The 16,987-nt window shown below is 39.8% G+C and overlaps 1 protein-coding gene across 2 annotated transcripts in view; it reads right to left on the bottom strand.

The window, feature by feature from the left end:
* LOC149186349 (S-adenosyl-L-methionine-dependent methyltransferases superfamily protein) overlaps positions 1-16,987 on the bottom strand; it is a 242,152-nt gene that overhangs the window by 204,641 nt on the left and 20,524 nt on the right. For both annotated transcript variants that reach the window (XM_089410976.1, XM_089410975.1), the window contains exon 4: positions 9,266-9,315. In XM_089410976.1, coding sequence (XP_089267102.1) covers positions 9,266-9,315 — 50 coding nt within the window. The remainder of the gene's footprint in view (positions 1-9,265; positions 9,316-16,987) is intronic.

Raw genomic sequence — 16,987 nt, forward strand, 5'->3', positions numbered from 1 at the left:
TCGGTGAAGCATTTGAGCAGATTTCTCGGGGCCAGCTTTTCATCTTAGCTATATTGGTTATACTTGCAAGTAACCGAGTTTATCTATTATCATAAAAGTTGAGATCATTTTTGCTTATCGTATCATTGAATTGCATGCAATCTAGTTGTTCTATTTTACATGCCAATCTTTTGATTAATTGAATGGTAATTTTATGGAGAAAGTTTGGTTGAGTTAAAATTCTGCGTAATTAGCGAAATATCCCGTTTGGGATATTAAAGTGGTATCAGAGCCTTGGTCTTGGCTCAACCTGCGGGTTTTTCAGTTGCAGCTATTATTATTAAAGGGTTTTGCCGAAAAAGCAGAGAACTCAATACATGGAGCAAAACAAAACAAAACAAAATTGCAAAAGGGCTTGACAAATTTTTCCCAGTAAATGTCCTACAAAATTTTGACAAATTGTTGAATGCACAATAAAAGTTCAACAAATTGACATCTGAGCCACCGAAAAGTAGCGTGTGAATTTTAATCTTAAGTGGGGGACGCAAAAATTTATTCCAAGTCCCACAGAGTTAGGCGAATTATTTGGGGGCTAAATATATTTTTATCAAAGTCTGGGTTTATGAAGTCATTGTGATTTCCGTCAAAATTTGAAAGAACCGACTGCCAAATTTTTTTTAAGAAGCCACTTGTTGGACCGCCATTTCAAAATCTCTGAGGCCCGTGGCAATTGTGGGCGTGAATATTTTCACAATAGTAACTAAATTCTGTCAAGAAGACGCATTTTTGGGAACCGAATTCGCCCTAAATCAGATTGATTATGCATGCAGATTGAGGAAACGTTGTCGGAGGATTGAATTGATGCCCGAAATTATCTTCATGAGTCAAATTTTATTGTTACTGAGTTCCAAAATTCTATTGAGGTCGATAATAGAGTAGTGTTCACTTGAAGCAACCACATTTTTTGTAGGACCATATTCATTACAGAGAGAGCCAAAAAATTATATATATATATATATATATATATATATATATACCGCGTTGTTGTTACGCACACAGTGCATATTGGATGCCCTGCGATCTGCACGTTGGTGTATCGACCTAGCTTTTGAAGTCAAAGGTGAAAGAGTACGCATGGCCACGTGACCGGATTTCCCGCAAGCATTAGAGATTGCATATGGATCAATCGATCATCCATCAGCACATTGAACAAAGGTGGGCTCGATCGAGAGGAGATTAAGTCCCAGACCAATTTGGAAATGGGTGAAGTGGCAAACTACAGTAATAGGGGACGACGTGTGAAGAATATTACAGGGATGCAGAGAGATCCTAAGTATAGTTGCGTTCAGTTGGTGCAATGATAAGTCTGAGATTGACTTGGGCAGAGCCGGAATATAATCGCAGACTGATCCACAGTGACGACGACGACAACGAATAAAGAGACCAATGTCAAGCCATAGTACAAGATTGCTTTACGGGATCGTGGAGTGTTCGAATAAGCAATGTAGTGTGTGAAATATCCATGCATTGGATCAAAAGTAAGTGGTTAGTTGTCTGCGTGAAAGGTATGCCCTGTCGCATTAGATTGTATGCAGGTGTGACAAGTTTGCAGAGGTCGATGGTCGAGGTATGGCAAAGGAGAAAGTGTGCATGATGCTTATGCGTTATAGTGTCGAGGCCAATACGTAGAGGAGAATTAATTAATTGTCGTATTGTCCCCAGATGACAACGACCGTCATCAACAAAATTAAGTGTTGGCATTTGTGTAATCAAGGAGCTCGACATAGATTAGTTGTTGAGGGAAGAGCACACGTTAATCGGGCCACGTCAAAGACCAAAATTGTCTGCGCTTGAATCCATTTTTCCAGTACAGCGGCGGCCGATTCATAGTTCCAAAAAAGGAAGGCGTGCTCACCAAAATTGTCAGGTAAATTATTGGGTAAGCCAAGAGCCTGTTCGTTGCTAGGCATTGAAGATCTGTGAAGCAGGAAGGTCACAAGTCACTCCCTATTCGGCTGTTGTATATAAAGTACTGTCCTCCCTTTAATTTCTGGATATATATATATATATCATCTCTGCTAAAGAATATTTCTCTTCTTAGTGTTTCTAAGACACTTTGAGGCTGCTACAGCTAGCCAAATTGGACATGAGGCCATATGTGGAGTTTCAATTGCTTACCTCATACCTAAGCAAAATTATGGAGATTATCCAACTGCCAGAGAAACTCTATGCACATTGAGGAGTCTGTCTGAAGCAGAGTATGTCTCAGTATTGTGTAAATCCTCTCATAAGTATCGTCATATGTCAGGGTTGCAGAGGTTTGAAGAACAATGTGGCAGAGATGTTGAAAAGACTGAGTACGATTAGAGCAAAGAACCAGTGCACTTGACCTATGCATTAACAAACTTGGCTAAGCATTGTATTGAAGTTTATCTCATTACCAGAATATCAGGTTTTCTCTATAACTCCTGCAGTAATGTATTTTCTTACCAAGTAATGTAATGCCCATATTAAATCAGTCTTCATTATTGTTATTTGTCAGTTCTCTTAAAATTTAAAGCAATATGCTAGCTCAACAAAGACATGATTCTAAGATGGACCTTCAAAAGTCCCTAGACACTCTCAAGAGCCTCCTCAATGGACTAAATCAACATTAGTTCAAGACCCCAAGCAACAATGCTTCATTAGACCAACAGAACAGCAAACCATTCTCAAGAGGGGTTCATGCCCTTCTTCAGCAAGAGCAGCTCAAGGATGTGCAAAAGGAGCAGGAAATAGGACACAAAATCCTTGCACTTGGGACAGATTTAAAACACATGAGGGTCACATGGAAAGTTCTTTTCAAACTTGAACAACTAGATGCACTCATTTCCAAAGTGAGCCAATTAGAAGGGAAGAAACTGATTTGGCCTCTAAAACCAGTTATGCTTCCTCTCATACAACAAAAGTTCTTGGAGGAACCTTGTGAAGGGGTTAGACTTCCAGTTGCATCTTGTCTTAGTAACACCATGAGACTAATTGCCCCTATAGCTCCTTACAATGATGATGTTATGAGGAGAGTTTTCAGACTGATAGTAGAGACTTTCCAGGACTTGGACAAAAATGCAGGCTCTACCTTTGGGAAGAAGCTCGAGATTTTAGAATTCATGGCCATGGTCAGAACATATGAAATCATGTTTGATCTGGAGTGTGATGGTTTGATTCATCAGATGTTCCAATGCTTCTTTAGCATTAGGAAACATCATCCTGACGAGGTCATAACACATATGCAGTCCATTTTGTCTTCATGTATGGGAGGTCGTGATGCCATTTGTAGGGAGTTGCGGACTAGATTGTTGAGCATTTGGAGTGGAGAACAATTGGTCTCACCTGTTGCTTATGAACTAGCTGAAAGGTTGGTTGCGTAGAACATTGAGTTGCTCAGAAGAATATTGACCAAGGAGGACCTACTCCGGTTTGGTGGATCATGCAGCAAGAATGAGCTGAGGATGAAGAGACTTTGCTTCATCTGCAGGGGACCTTGGGGACCTGACCACTCATGCTTGAGTGGAACTAGGGAGATGACAAAGGTAGAGCAAGTGGAGATTCCTTCTGACCTTCAGGGTGAGGATTCTTCTTTGGACGGGTCCATGGGTTCATACACGTGAGTCATGTAGAGTCGTTGACAGCAGGCCCGATTGATATGATGAGCAGTCATTGGACCCCGTGGAAGACATTCAAGATGATGAGTCACCAGTGATGATTCAACATGAGTAGCATATGGTGGAGCATGAGTCAGTTGAGGAGGATGATGTGCACAATATACATGATGAGCCTTTTGGGGAGAGCTAGTAGGAGGTTCATATTAAGCCCGTGATGGAGGAGGATGAGCAGCCACCCTTGGAGTTAGCCATTGATGAGGAGCAGACAAATGTACAGACAGACAGTTAGCAGGGTTGCAGTGTTTGCAGCACTTGTCCTCAGGAGGTCTTGGAGGTTGACAGGGTAGTTTTGCAGGAGGCTAGTAGACAGCAGGAGCGTGGAGTTTCTGATCAAAGGAGGGAGGAGCTGTTGGAGATGGTGGTGCATCCATCTTTGGGCCAACCCATTGATGAGGTGTGGGTAGATGCATAGGCAGTTAGCAAAGCAACAGTACTTTTAGGCAGCAACCCTCTCCAGGAGTACATAGATAGGGCTTGCAGCACGTTTTGGCCACTTGTACCCGTTATAGGGAGAGAGTCAAGGTTTTCTCGATGGATATTGTTGACTGACCAAGTAGGGTTGCGTGGGTGAGGCACGGTGCAACATAGGAGACTTGTCACATATATAAGTGCTTATGCACCTGATCCTTCCCACTGGATGGATTGGCGAGAGATCATGAGTTGGTATACTTTTGATGGAGTATCATCCTTAGTCTTGGGCACAGTACAGCGAGAGCCCTTAGATGAGAGGTTTACTACATGTTTCAGTGGCCAGTGGGCTGTGGACCGACAATTCATCAGCGTTTCAATAGCACTATCCTAACATCAGCAAAGTGGGGTTGACCTCGGCCTATGCCAGAGGTTGGATTGGAGAGAGGTGATGAGTTGGTACGCGGTGGATGGAGCAGCACTCATGGTTAGAGTTATAGAACAACAAGAGCCATGGAGCATTGATACTTGTTCTTGGTGGCATTGGGATCTAGGAGGATTGGTTGATGACAGGTTCAGTCAGAGATTGGTTTGGGAACCAGGCATTGAGGGGTACATTCATTGGTGGGTTGACATAGAGGCATACCATCACCCAGTGTTTGTATGGGACCCAGGCATTGGGTCTCACTTACATTGGGCCACCAGACTGGTCCACAGGTATGAATTGCTTGAGGGCAAGCAATATTGGGGCGGGAGGATTTATAATGTTCTTTTTTCTGGTATTCCTTATGGCATGGATAGGATGGACTTTCAGAGTTGGGGGCAGACATGTCATAGGTGCAAGTTAGCGTCCTCAGCGGGCCCAAGGACTTTTGGAGGGGTTTTGAGGAGTTTTTATGAGGTTTGATGGCATTCGCTTGATATTTTCCATCATCCACACAGTTTGCCTTTCGTTCCGTTGTCTTCCGACAACTTTCAAAAAACAAAGTTATTAATGGGCCTGGCTCAATTAATTACGCTCAAGGAAGCATTTTGGGACGAATACTTGGCAGAACACCTTAGTGTAATAGCTCGTTGGAATCGGAATGAAAAGAGCTATAGGACAATATGGTTAGAAGTGATTTTCAGTGACCTGAGGAGGCATGGTGGCCAATTTAACCTTTTCCCACATTAAAAAGAATATTTTAATTGAAATAAAAGAGGGAAAAGTGTTCCATGATTAAAATAATAATAAAATAGCAGGTTCTAGAGGGGTCCATCAAATTTATAAAAGAGGAGGAGGCCATTAGAGGACATCTTGGATTTGATATTACTTCTTGTTACGCCATAAGGCATTTCCCCTCTGAGACCAACTCCCATAAACTGCCACTATGTGCAGTTGTCCGCTGTCCATCTCTATGTTAGACGATAGAATTATGTTCTACGGTCCGATCGATACCTCAGCCATGCGGCATATCTGGGTGGTTAGTCAGATGGTACTTTAGTTATTCCATTGTACCTCCATCATGCATATCTAGACGGTTACTCGAAGCGGTCACTAACTAAATTCAGGTGGGAATATAGTTATCCTGTTCGGTGCGATTATCTTTGTTATAATCGTTGTTCATGCACTAAAATTCGAAGTCCCTATGGTTGCTTACCGTTGGGAACCCAGATGCTGTGGAGTTTCGAACCAACGACCGATGATCCAAATTTCTCTCTGTAACCTCCTCTTCTTCAACGGAAATCTTCTTTGGACCTAACTCTTCAGTATAAGTTTCTAATTCGAGTGAATTGACAGAAATATCTTCTGTGTCTTGTGATTTCACCTTAATTTCTGCTGCATCGAATTCTAATGGATTTTTCTTCTTCTTGGCGGGTTGTCGCTTACTAGATATTGCTTTCCCAAGAGATGAAACAATTACAGGATTCGATTCTTGATCTCGAGAAACTGAAACAATCTTAACCAACTCCTCTGAATTGGCGCTGATAACGCGATTGGGGGAAATCTTGACATCGTAGTTTGAGGAAGGGATCAGCCTAGAATACTTTCTTTTCTTTTTTCGTTTTATGCGCCTTTTTAACTTGGAATACAAAGATTCCAACAACATCGTTCTGTTGGCCTTTGTTCCCATGGCGGAGCCGAAGCAACTACAGCTACACTTGGAACCCATAATATTTCTCCTCTATGAGCACACGCTAATACAGAAGAATTTGGAAATTGTTTGTGTAGAACAAAGCCATCTGCAACCTGAAATCTATAAAAATTGGAGTTACAAAGGAATTAATTGTACAGTATCATGAAGGTCCATGAGTTTCGAGCTTGGGACCAATGGTGCCCGCTGCACTAGGCCCGCTGTTAGGTTTGTTCTAAGAAGTGTTTATCTTTAAATTCATTCAACAATTTTGAAGGTATCTTTATTTTTACAAGAAGTGCTTCGAAAAGAAAATTAGAACCAAGGAGCATGAGCTAACTAATTAGTATCTCTTTTGAAAGATGTTTTATGTTAAAGCTTTATTAGTTAAAAATGAACTCATGAATCTTTTTATTTGGACACCCATTTGAATTTCCAAAGAAACTTTAAGCACTTGTTTGTGGGTTGTTGATATCATCAATTAACAAGGATTTCTTATCTTAGTCTAGGCTCATAGTACTTTCTAGGTTTCAAAGACCGATGTGTTGACTTCATTATTCAAATTTACCATACTTGTGGTATAGTATGGTAATCATTTGAGATTTTGAACATCCTTGAGTTCAAAAGCTTTATATTTTGGCTTCAAATTAATCTTCTTATAATTTATCCAAAAACATTTGATGCAGGTCACTATGATCCCCACAGAACGGTAAAAAAGAGAATGATACAAATGTTTTCTAGAGTTTGAATTGGGGAACAATGTAAATGGATATGAATGAAACCCAAGAGAGCTATATGAATTGCAAGAAATATTGAATCCCAAATAAAGTTGGCATATACAAATAGGGTGTGGATAAATTCCAACCATTCAAGTAAGAAAATACTTCAAACGCGTGTTCCGAGTGCAAATACATATTGGTGTTTAACCAAAAGACCAAATCAAGGTCTTCTACTCAATAATTGCTAAGGATTGAGATCTTTGCTACCTCTAGAGTGCATTCAATGATGCAATTCTTGAGACACCCCTCTTTAACTAGATCCAAAATTCTACTTACACTCTTTAGCGAAACATGGTGACACTTTCACTTTCATCATGGAAGAGTAACAACTTAATGCTACTCTTTCCTATGCTCCTGCCTTATGGCGTTTCCTTTGCAACATCTGGTGCAATTGCTAGTATGAGAGTTTGAGAACCCAGTTTTCTACTTCATTGGTAGCCCCAAGACGGAAACCCTTGGGTGATTTTGGTGAGAGTGGACGAAAATCCACCTCATCTCCTTGGTGGATTCAGCCAGAGTTCACAGGTGCAGTGATTGGTTTCAGTTCAGTTTTGGGAGGGTCGGTGCAGCGTTGGAGCAGATTTCTCGAGGCCAGCTTTTCATCTCAACTATATTGGTTATATTTGCATGTAACCAGTTTATCTATTATAATAAAAGCTGAGATAATTTTTGTTTATCGTGTCATTGAATTGCATGCACTCTAGTTGTTCTATTTTACATGGCAATCTTTTGATTAATTGAATGGTAATTTTATGGAGTAAGTTTGGTTGAGTTAAAATTCTGCATAATTAGCAAAATATCTCGTTTGGGATATTACAAAAGGCATAGGCCACAGGCCACAAGGCTTGTTGCAATAGTTTGACCAGTTTGACCATAGAAGAGATTTGACCAAGGTTGACTAGTATGAGTTTGACCAAGTTTGTCCGAAAGTTAACTTGGATTATTGGCACAAATTTCTAGAAAAAATGTTGATTTCTAAATCTTGCTGAAGAATAATTTCTCCTAAAGAAAAGTTGTTGGGTTTTTCTCCCAAGGTAAAAATATTGTCTCTATTGTGCATGGCTGTCTTTCTATGATCTTTACAGTTTCCTCTGCATTTGTTGTTGATATTTTCTGTATAATTGTTCAATGATATCAGTGGAAGGAGATAAATTGATTGAAGATCACTAGGTAGTAATTATCAGATCAGAAAACAGTATTCTACTATGCTCCTGTAGAAAAATTCAACAGTTAACGCATTGCATATATATATATATATATGACCAGCATAGATCCATGTTAACCCCAGATCTATCAAGTGCCAAGAGGGATCAAATCTCTCCAGGGGCAAAGCTTTTTTAACTTTTGCACTCTAAAAGAGGTTTGCACCTCCAGAGATTCGGTCATTTTCAGAGCTTGATAGATCTGGGGTTAACATGGATCTATGTTGGTTTAACTGTTCACTTATTCGAGCTTTGAGAAAATATGTTTTTGACGTTGTTCTAATCAGCAGACTACCATAGGCTAGCAATGTAGTCGTGGTTGTAGCAGCAGTCTCTTCAATGTTGAAGTCTTGTGCTGCTGCGATTCTCGCTTTGTTCTAGCGAGAAGGCTTGTAAGAGGAATTTGTTGCTATGATGTGCTCTACTCCCTTGATCTAGTTGAAGTTAGCAAGGGTTTTCAATGCTATGAATCTAATGTCAAATCTCCCTCTTTCCCATTGTTCTAGAGAGGAGACTAGAAAGGATATTGTGTATGCAGACTGTTGGTTATTGGTGACAGAATGAAACCTATGCTCAGGAATAACTGTTGGACATTATTGGTGAAAAATAGAGACACTTCTGAGCCCATGATTCGCTTGTTATATTATTGCCCCAGCTCGGCAATTGCACTCAGGCAGGAATTTTTTTGGTTGAATTGTGAATCAGTCCTGGCAATCAGTTTCACTGGTTCTCGGAGCTAAAACATACATATGGGTAATATATCCCTATAAAAAATGCATTGCCTTCTGTTTTGAAAGAAATATATTGTGATAATAGCATTGAATCATTGCGTTATCAAATTGAATGTAATCAATATCATGTTATTATATATTATACTTACAGAAAGACCAATCTATCCCTAACTTTTAACAGTTCTGACATGCTATGCGATTTGTTGAATACCAAAGATTTGAATTTTATAAAGTATGGACTGGTATCAGAGTAAAATAGAAACAAAATTTCGATACTTCTATTTGACAGTGTCAAGTATGCTACATAAGCATAACTTATAAAGCTTAACCAAGAATAGGATTGGAGCAGACCCTGACTGTGCTGCAGCTTTAGCTGGAAGATAAAGCTTTCTGCTGAGAACCTGTAATCATTCAGCCTGGTCAGGCTCTGTATAATGTATATTTCTAACTAGCAATAAAATGTTTTTTCCCATAGAAAGAATTTAAAAGTCCCTGTTTTATTTTCTAAAACCTGAGAAAAGAAAAAATAAGTAAAACACTGTAGAGGAAATGCCCTCCCTGCAAAAAGCTAATAGGTATAAAGAACCAAAATATCCACGAATTGAAGAAGACTTATTTGCTACTAATTCATCTGGATATGTTCAAGACTAATAAGACAGCAAAACCGAGTGGATGCCTCAGAAAACTTCTTAGCATCCTGCATGTTCTGCATCATTTTGCAAAATCAACTAGAAACTTTTCAATCATCTCAACAGTGATTCTTAACAACATATTATAATTTACAACAATTGTTGATAAAGCATTGGAGGCATCCAGAGCTAGACGTCCAGAGTTCCATTGGCTTTAAAACAGGTTCTACTCAACTGTACAAAGTTCAACTAGCATGGAACGAAATATTACAGAGATAGAATGGGCATAGAAATACTTAAAGAGAAATGTGCTTGACCAAACCTAAAACTCCATGAGAAGAAAGAATATGTAATTTTTGTGATACTAAGAAGGTGGTGGATGAAAAGCACTTTCCCTTAGAATACCCATCATGTGCACACATTAGGTTTCAATTTCAAAATATTTGTAACACTACCAACCCTCCTAACTTGTTAACTCAGGAAAACCAAAGATATCTAGGAAAGCTTCTCTCCAATCTTTTCAACCGTAGAAACAAAATGTAAAAACAAATCAATTAATACCTTATCAATTTTCTCAAGGTCCAACAGACCTAAGTTGGTCTCAATGGGTGGTAATCATCATCATCACCACAATATAACCACCAAACCAACTACTCAAATGGTTATGTGATCATAATATAGAGTGACTTGCGATGTTAGGAATAGAGGCAATCCAGTGATAGTTAATAAAATGATTTATGTGGCCTATTTTAATGAAGTGGTTAGCACAGTTGGAAAGGTATGAATTAATTCTAACCTCTCAAGGATATGAGTGGATGGTAGAATTGATTCTAACCTCTCAAGGATATATGAATGGATGGAAATATTGGAGAATTATAACTACTGTCCAATACAACTGTAGTATGATCTGACTTTATACTATGCATGTTGGTTGTGTATATTCCCTGTCTCATTAGACAGTTTAAGCGCGCTTGAGCCAGAGGAGTTCTGGGATGGGTGACCTCTTGGGAAGTCCTGGTTACCGGGTGCAAGCCCCGGAAGTGATGATTGATGCTATGTGATTCATTTCACTAGTTTCAATCCCAATTCTTCACCCCTGTGAGCATCACCCGACGCAATGAGTGCTAAGTGAACTATTCAAAAATCATGAGAATTTAGTCAGTTACGACTACCTCTCATGGATATGGTCATACGTGAATGACTTACTTAACGCAGTTGAATCCCAAAATGATATCTAGTTTATGTGATTTTTGAAGAATTATATTGCTATTGTATTTTTTTTATATGCATGCCTGCACACTGTTACGAATGTATACTGTTGTTAACACTTCACTGAAAGAAACCCTAGCCAGAATAGAAACCCTGAAGGCAAAAAACATTTCTTATGATATTACAGTGGTATCAAAGTTAGCTCACCCTGCCACCCTGTGAGCAATTGGGTTGATGTCACAAACCCAAGGTCTTCAGGTAAGGCTCAATGGAGAACGAACAGTTTTGGGAAGAGGCCAAGCAACAGCACCAGCAAGTGATGTCTCAACTTTTTGCCCCACTTGGGATTAATGTAGGCAGCAATCACCATGTTCCTGTTCAATTTAATGCCCTGGTTCATGTTACCCACCAAAAGTGGGTGACCCCTAGAAGAAGCTTTTCTCCTATTCATCTATTCCAGCTGGCAGCCAATAGCCTCTGAGAGCCACTGTGTAGCCAATGTGACGTGTCATTCATATCTCTGCCACCTGCATCAGTCATATGTCTCCTCACCCATTCGCCAAGAGCGCATGTTGGAAGGTGGACTTCTGATCAAAAGGTACTATATTCAGTTTGCAATCGGGTGCTTCTGCTTGTTTGTATTTGGGCATTTTGGCATGGGTTATGGGGTGATTGGAAGAAAGTGTGAAAAATTTATTGCAGTTACTAGTTATTAATCTTCTACATTTTCCAGATTATGTCTTCTAGAAATTAATTCACGGCAAATACTGCAAACAACACAACTGCAGTTTCATAAATAATTAATCATAGGAACTAAGAAAATAACACACAAAATTTGACATTAATATTTTTGGACAATTTGTCCCTGGAAAAACCCTGAAGGGAAAACCGGTTCTGCAGATGAAGGTTTACTTTATTCCTTCAGCAAATCAAGGATTACATAAATTGCTTGCCTAACATTGCTAAGCTACGGCAAATTATTTTATCCAACTTTCACTGACCAAATCAAACTGGGAAAAGAGTTTCCCTCTGCAAACCAACTCGGCCTCTCCCAGGCTATTCGCACCTCCTCTTGCAACTCACACTAGCTATCTGGAAAATACAAACTGACCTCCAGAAACTCACACTCCTCAGAAATCAACCTCATGAGAAAATATTGCCTCCAGCAACTCGATAAGCCAACTCGCACTGCCTCCGGGTAATAGCTCCGGCAACTAGAAACTGAAATGAGCCGCCTGCAACTCGCACTGGATAAACTGTCTACTCAAACAACCCAAATCGGTCTTCCTTCTGTAGAATAATTTCGCCTCCTTCTAGCTCTAGGAAAACCAAAATAACTATAAAGAATTTCTCCGAAAATTCTCTCCTCAATTTCTCTTGGTGAAAACCTAGCTACTATTGTATCCCATGCTATCATTGCGCCCTTGCTATCACTACAAATATGTTTGTTCGAATGATCTCCAAAAGCCCCATCGATCTCCTCTTATAATCTCTTGTTTACGAGTCAACAGCTACAATCAAACTCCAATCGATGGCTAAGATAATCTTGACTTCTAAAAATTACTTTTCTATAAGTCTCTAGAGCAAAATCGATTTGTCTCTCAATTAATCCTGATTAATTAACCCATTTCTCTAAGTTAGACTTAGAAAAATAATTTGAACTAGCTAATTAATTTAATTAAGACAATTTCACTTGGAAACTTTTTTTGGGTATTAGATATAATTAATCCACCTATGTTCCTTAGTCTCATAGCACCATCGGCTACAAAAACTAACACCCCCTCTTAGCAAGGAAGGCGTTCTCCACTATTCCCAACTTGACCCTGAAGAAAACAAACTTTTCTTTACCCAAGGCCTTCATCAGAATATCTGCAAACTGCTAATCTGTGGAAACATAATGTAGCCGAATTGATCCACATTGTACACAATCCCTAATGAAGTGGTATCTGATGTCGATGTGTTTCAACCTATCATGAAACACAGGATTCTTAGAGAGTTTGATGCAACTCTGATTATCACAGTAGATATTGGTTGACTCCAACCTCTGACCGCATAGTGTCACTAGCAGCTTCCAAAGCCACATAGCCTCACATGTAGCCATGCTCATTGACATGTATTCTCCTTTTGCAGAACTCAATGCCACCGGCTCAGCTTCCTATTGTACCAACAAACAACCCCTGATCCAATACTGAAGAATACCCTGAGGTGATTTTCCAATCCACCACACTACCTGCCCAATCTGCCTCTGTGCATCCCATCAACCTAACACCACACCTCTAGTAAATTGCAAACCATACTTGACTATAACTCATAGATATTGCAGCACATGTTTCGATGTTGTCCAATGTACCCTCTAAGGTTCAACCATGAACTTGCTAAGAGTGTTGACCGTGAAACAAATGTCTGACCATGTTTTGACCAGATAAATCAGAGAGCCAATAAGTTGTCTATACAAGGTGGGGTCCACTGCATCTTGCTCAGACGCATATATCTTCCTCCAATTGGTAATCATAGGAGTAGACATGCATCTACAGTCTAGCATCCTGAATTTCTTTAGAATCTCCATAGCATATCTCCCTTGACCAAGGAAGATCTCACCATCTGTCTGCCATATACCTCCAGACCTAGAAAATGATGCATCATCCCCAAATCCTTCATCTGTTTCCAAGTCCCTCTTACAATCCTCTAAGAGCCCTAGTGACCCTATCAGAAATAGATCATCCACATACAATATGAGAATGAGACGCTCACCTCCTACCATCAAATAGTAGAGGTTTGAATCTGCCTCACTCTTCACGAATCCCATCTACTGCAAGTAACTATCGATCTAACCATACCATGCTTTGGGGGCTTGCTTGAGTCCATATAGCGCTCTCTTCAACCTGCATACATGAGTATCCCTCCCATGCATCTCAAATCCCTCTGGTTGTTCAATGTACACCACCTCTTCTATTACTCCATTCAAAAAAGTCGTCTTGACATCCATCTGGTGAATGTTCAATCCCACAGGTGCTGCTAGAGAGATCACAACCCTGATGGAAGTGTATCTGGCTACTAGAGCGAATGTATCCTCATAGTCTGCGCCCTCCTTCTGAGCAAAACCCTTGGCCACGAGCCTAGCCTTATACTTCTCCACACTACCAATTGCAGTGTGTTTGATCTTGTAGATCCAATGGGAACCAACCACTACCCTATCCAATGGTCTAGGCACGACATCCTGCACATCATTCAGCATGATGGAGTTGTACTCCTCCACCATCGCATCCTACCACACCTGATGTTGTGCAACCTCCTATTAATGGAAGGGTCATTGTTAATGAGCTCGCTCATCAACGCCTTGTACCCTGAATATCTTTTTGGTAGTCCCTATCCCTGGTGCTCGATCTAGGAGCTCCCACAAACTCATACTCATCTTTTCAACGTCTGAAGCACCTCTTTGTTCCTTATCCCATTGGTGGTGGGTGGAGCCTCAAGCTCCTCTGCCTGCTCCTGCCACTCCACCCGTTGTGAACTCTCCTCTACACCTGTACTAGTCATTGTACTCTTATTAGAGCCCTAAGACTGAGATCCTTGTTCATCCCTTGGAGCTTTTATTGGCTCACTCTCATCAACTCGCGAGATATCCTGAAGGCTTTCTCCTCCTCTACGGTCGAATCCAACTTGGTTTGATTATTTGGCACGTGACAATAAGCTATGCTGCCAAAAATCCTAAAGTGCCCGACTTCTAGCTTCTTTCTTGTAAACGCATCATCAGGTGTCATTTTCCCCAACGCCTTGTGTCAAGAACCCTGTTTTGAATATAGATTATTGTACTACACGCCTTTGCCTATAGAAATCTAGGCATGCCCTGGTCATACAACATTGCCCTTGTTGCTCCAACTATCGTCTTGTTTTTCCTCTCAGCTACCCCATTTTGTTTTGGGTTATATGGAGTTGTCCCAGGGTTGCGGGGGAGCGCCCCTCCCCCCTCTTGTTCCCGCTCTCAATTCGTGCTCGACTCCGGAGAGCGCTCCCTAAAAAAAACGCTCCCTGCCTTTTCGGGAGCATTTAGACTTTTTTGCAAAAAAAAAAAAAATTGCAATGATATTCCAAATGCAATTCTTTTTCAAAGAAACAAATAAGTTTTGAGTGGGGCAGCCTATGGCCCTAGTATTGATATGTGATTCCTAGTAATGTTAAATTCTTAAAGTATAAGTTGACATTCTCCTTAATCTTCATTTTCATCCTTTTACTTAAATTTTTAACATTACCATGAAATGACTCAATATGTTTGAGAGTGGTTCCGACGTCCTTGGATTTCATATGGAGAAAGTAGAATTTTAGAATTCATTCAAAATCCAGCGGATTTATCAATTTTTCAGGATTTCAGGATTGCAATGTTTCCATTGAATTTTGTCATGTATTAGGGTATGGAACTCGTATTTAATCAAGAGCACCATTCCCTCTATGTACGTACCCTGATGTTAGTGACATTGGTTGTCAAACTCCTCTATCATGACCCTCCTAAAAACGTATGCATCACTCAAACAAAATCTTGACTTGACATGCTACATTTTTCTATCTTATGGTAATGCTTAGAGGGTGATATTAATGACAAAGATCCCTATACAGATCCAGAGGTAATGACAAAGATACCTCTGGATATTAATGCTTAAAGGGTGATATTAATGACAAAGATCTTGATTTTCCAACAAGACAAAAAATTAGACATTTTTCGTGGTGGCAAGAGGCCCAAGACCCTGAAAAAAATCCTGATTTACTTGTATTTTCTAGTTTCTAGTAGTTTTTATAACTATTGACTCTTTCATATTTATTATGATATTTTTTAAACAATATATGACAATTTAATTTTGAAGTTTGAAGTTGGCAATTATAACTCATTAGTAATGAATTATGAATATGATGCTTCATGAAAGTTGAAAGTTGTTTCATTTCATTTCATTTTATAACATTTCATTTCATGTTAGATATTATTTGTTGTAATGGTTACACTTAGCTTACAAGTACAACTTTGGTGATCAATGATGATAAATGCTATATATTGTATTTTAAAAGCTTGAAACTTTAAGATTGATGAATCATGAGACTCAATATGTTGTATGTTACTATGTTACTAACTTGTGACGTGGTTGATGAAGATTATAACTTCTAGATGATTGTTGTTATATGGTTCACTCTATGATTTTTATGTTTTTTATATCGAATTCATCATTCTACATGATTTTGTTGACATATATGCATCAAAATATTAAAATACAAAAAATATATATATTATATACAAAACACTCTGGATTCGCTCCCAAACTAGGAGCTTCTGAAAATGTCGCTCCCGCTCCCATGTAACCTTGAGTTGTCCACTCTCTCTTGATGACCTCCTTCACACAAAACTCCTTTAAGGTTTTCTCCACGTACTCGCCCCCATTATCCATACGAAGCACCTTTATCTTCTTTCTTGTCATGTTGTCCACAAGAGCCTTAAACTCTTAGAAGCGACTAAAAACTTCGTCCCTTATCTTCACGAAGTACATCCAGGTCTTCCTAGAGTAGTCATGAATGAAGATGATGAAATACTCATAACCCCTAAGGGATTTCAGATACAATGGGCGACATATATCATAATGTATTAACTCAAGCACACCCTTGGCACATTTGTCACTCGTTGGAAATGTTGCTTTGGCAAATTTTCCAAGCGCACACCCTTTGCACACATCATCTTGTTCTATGCTAACTTTTGGAACTCCTGTCACAGTCTCCTTGAGAAATTTGAGTGCTCCATGATAGATATGTCCCATCCTTCTATGCCATAATTCTCCCATGTCTATGTTATTGTTGCTTCTCACTAGTGTCTTTGGAGCGTCCAATTACAATTTACAACAAGTATAGCTCATTACTCCTCATCTCAATTTGTTTCACTGGTTTTCAATCCCATTGCTTTATGTACACCTTCGGCCCTCAAAAGTAGACACTCTGCGTGTCTCGAATTGATCAAATCAGACACAATTTGGTGGGACACGTGTCCTCTGATCGTGTTTGATCGTGTCCGGATTGTGTCCGATCATGTCTGGGGAACGAGTCCATCGTGTCCTGATTCTTGGACACATGTCCCTTGATTTGATGTCCCATACAGGCCTGTTTTGGGTCATTTCTCCCTCACTTTTCTCTGTCTCTCTTGTCGTGGGTGTGTGGGAGCAAATAGCAAAGGATTTGGGAGCATTTTGGAGGCGATTTGTCTTAT

This window comes from Pinus tabuliformis, chromosome 3_1, assembly GCF_031772625.1.
Source record: "Pinus tabuliformis cultivar Carrire ecotype Pingquan chromosome 3_1, CPIR1, whole genome shotgun sequence".
In the NCBI taxonomy this organism is placed as follows: Eukaryota; Viridiplantae; Streptophyta; class Pinopsida; order Pinales; family Pinaceae; genus Pinus; species Pinus tabuliformis.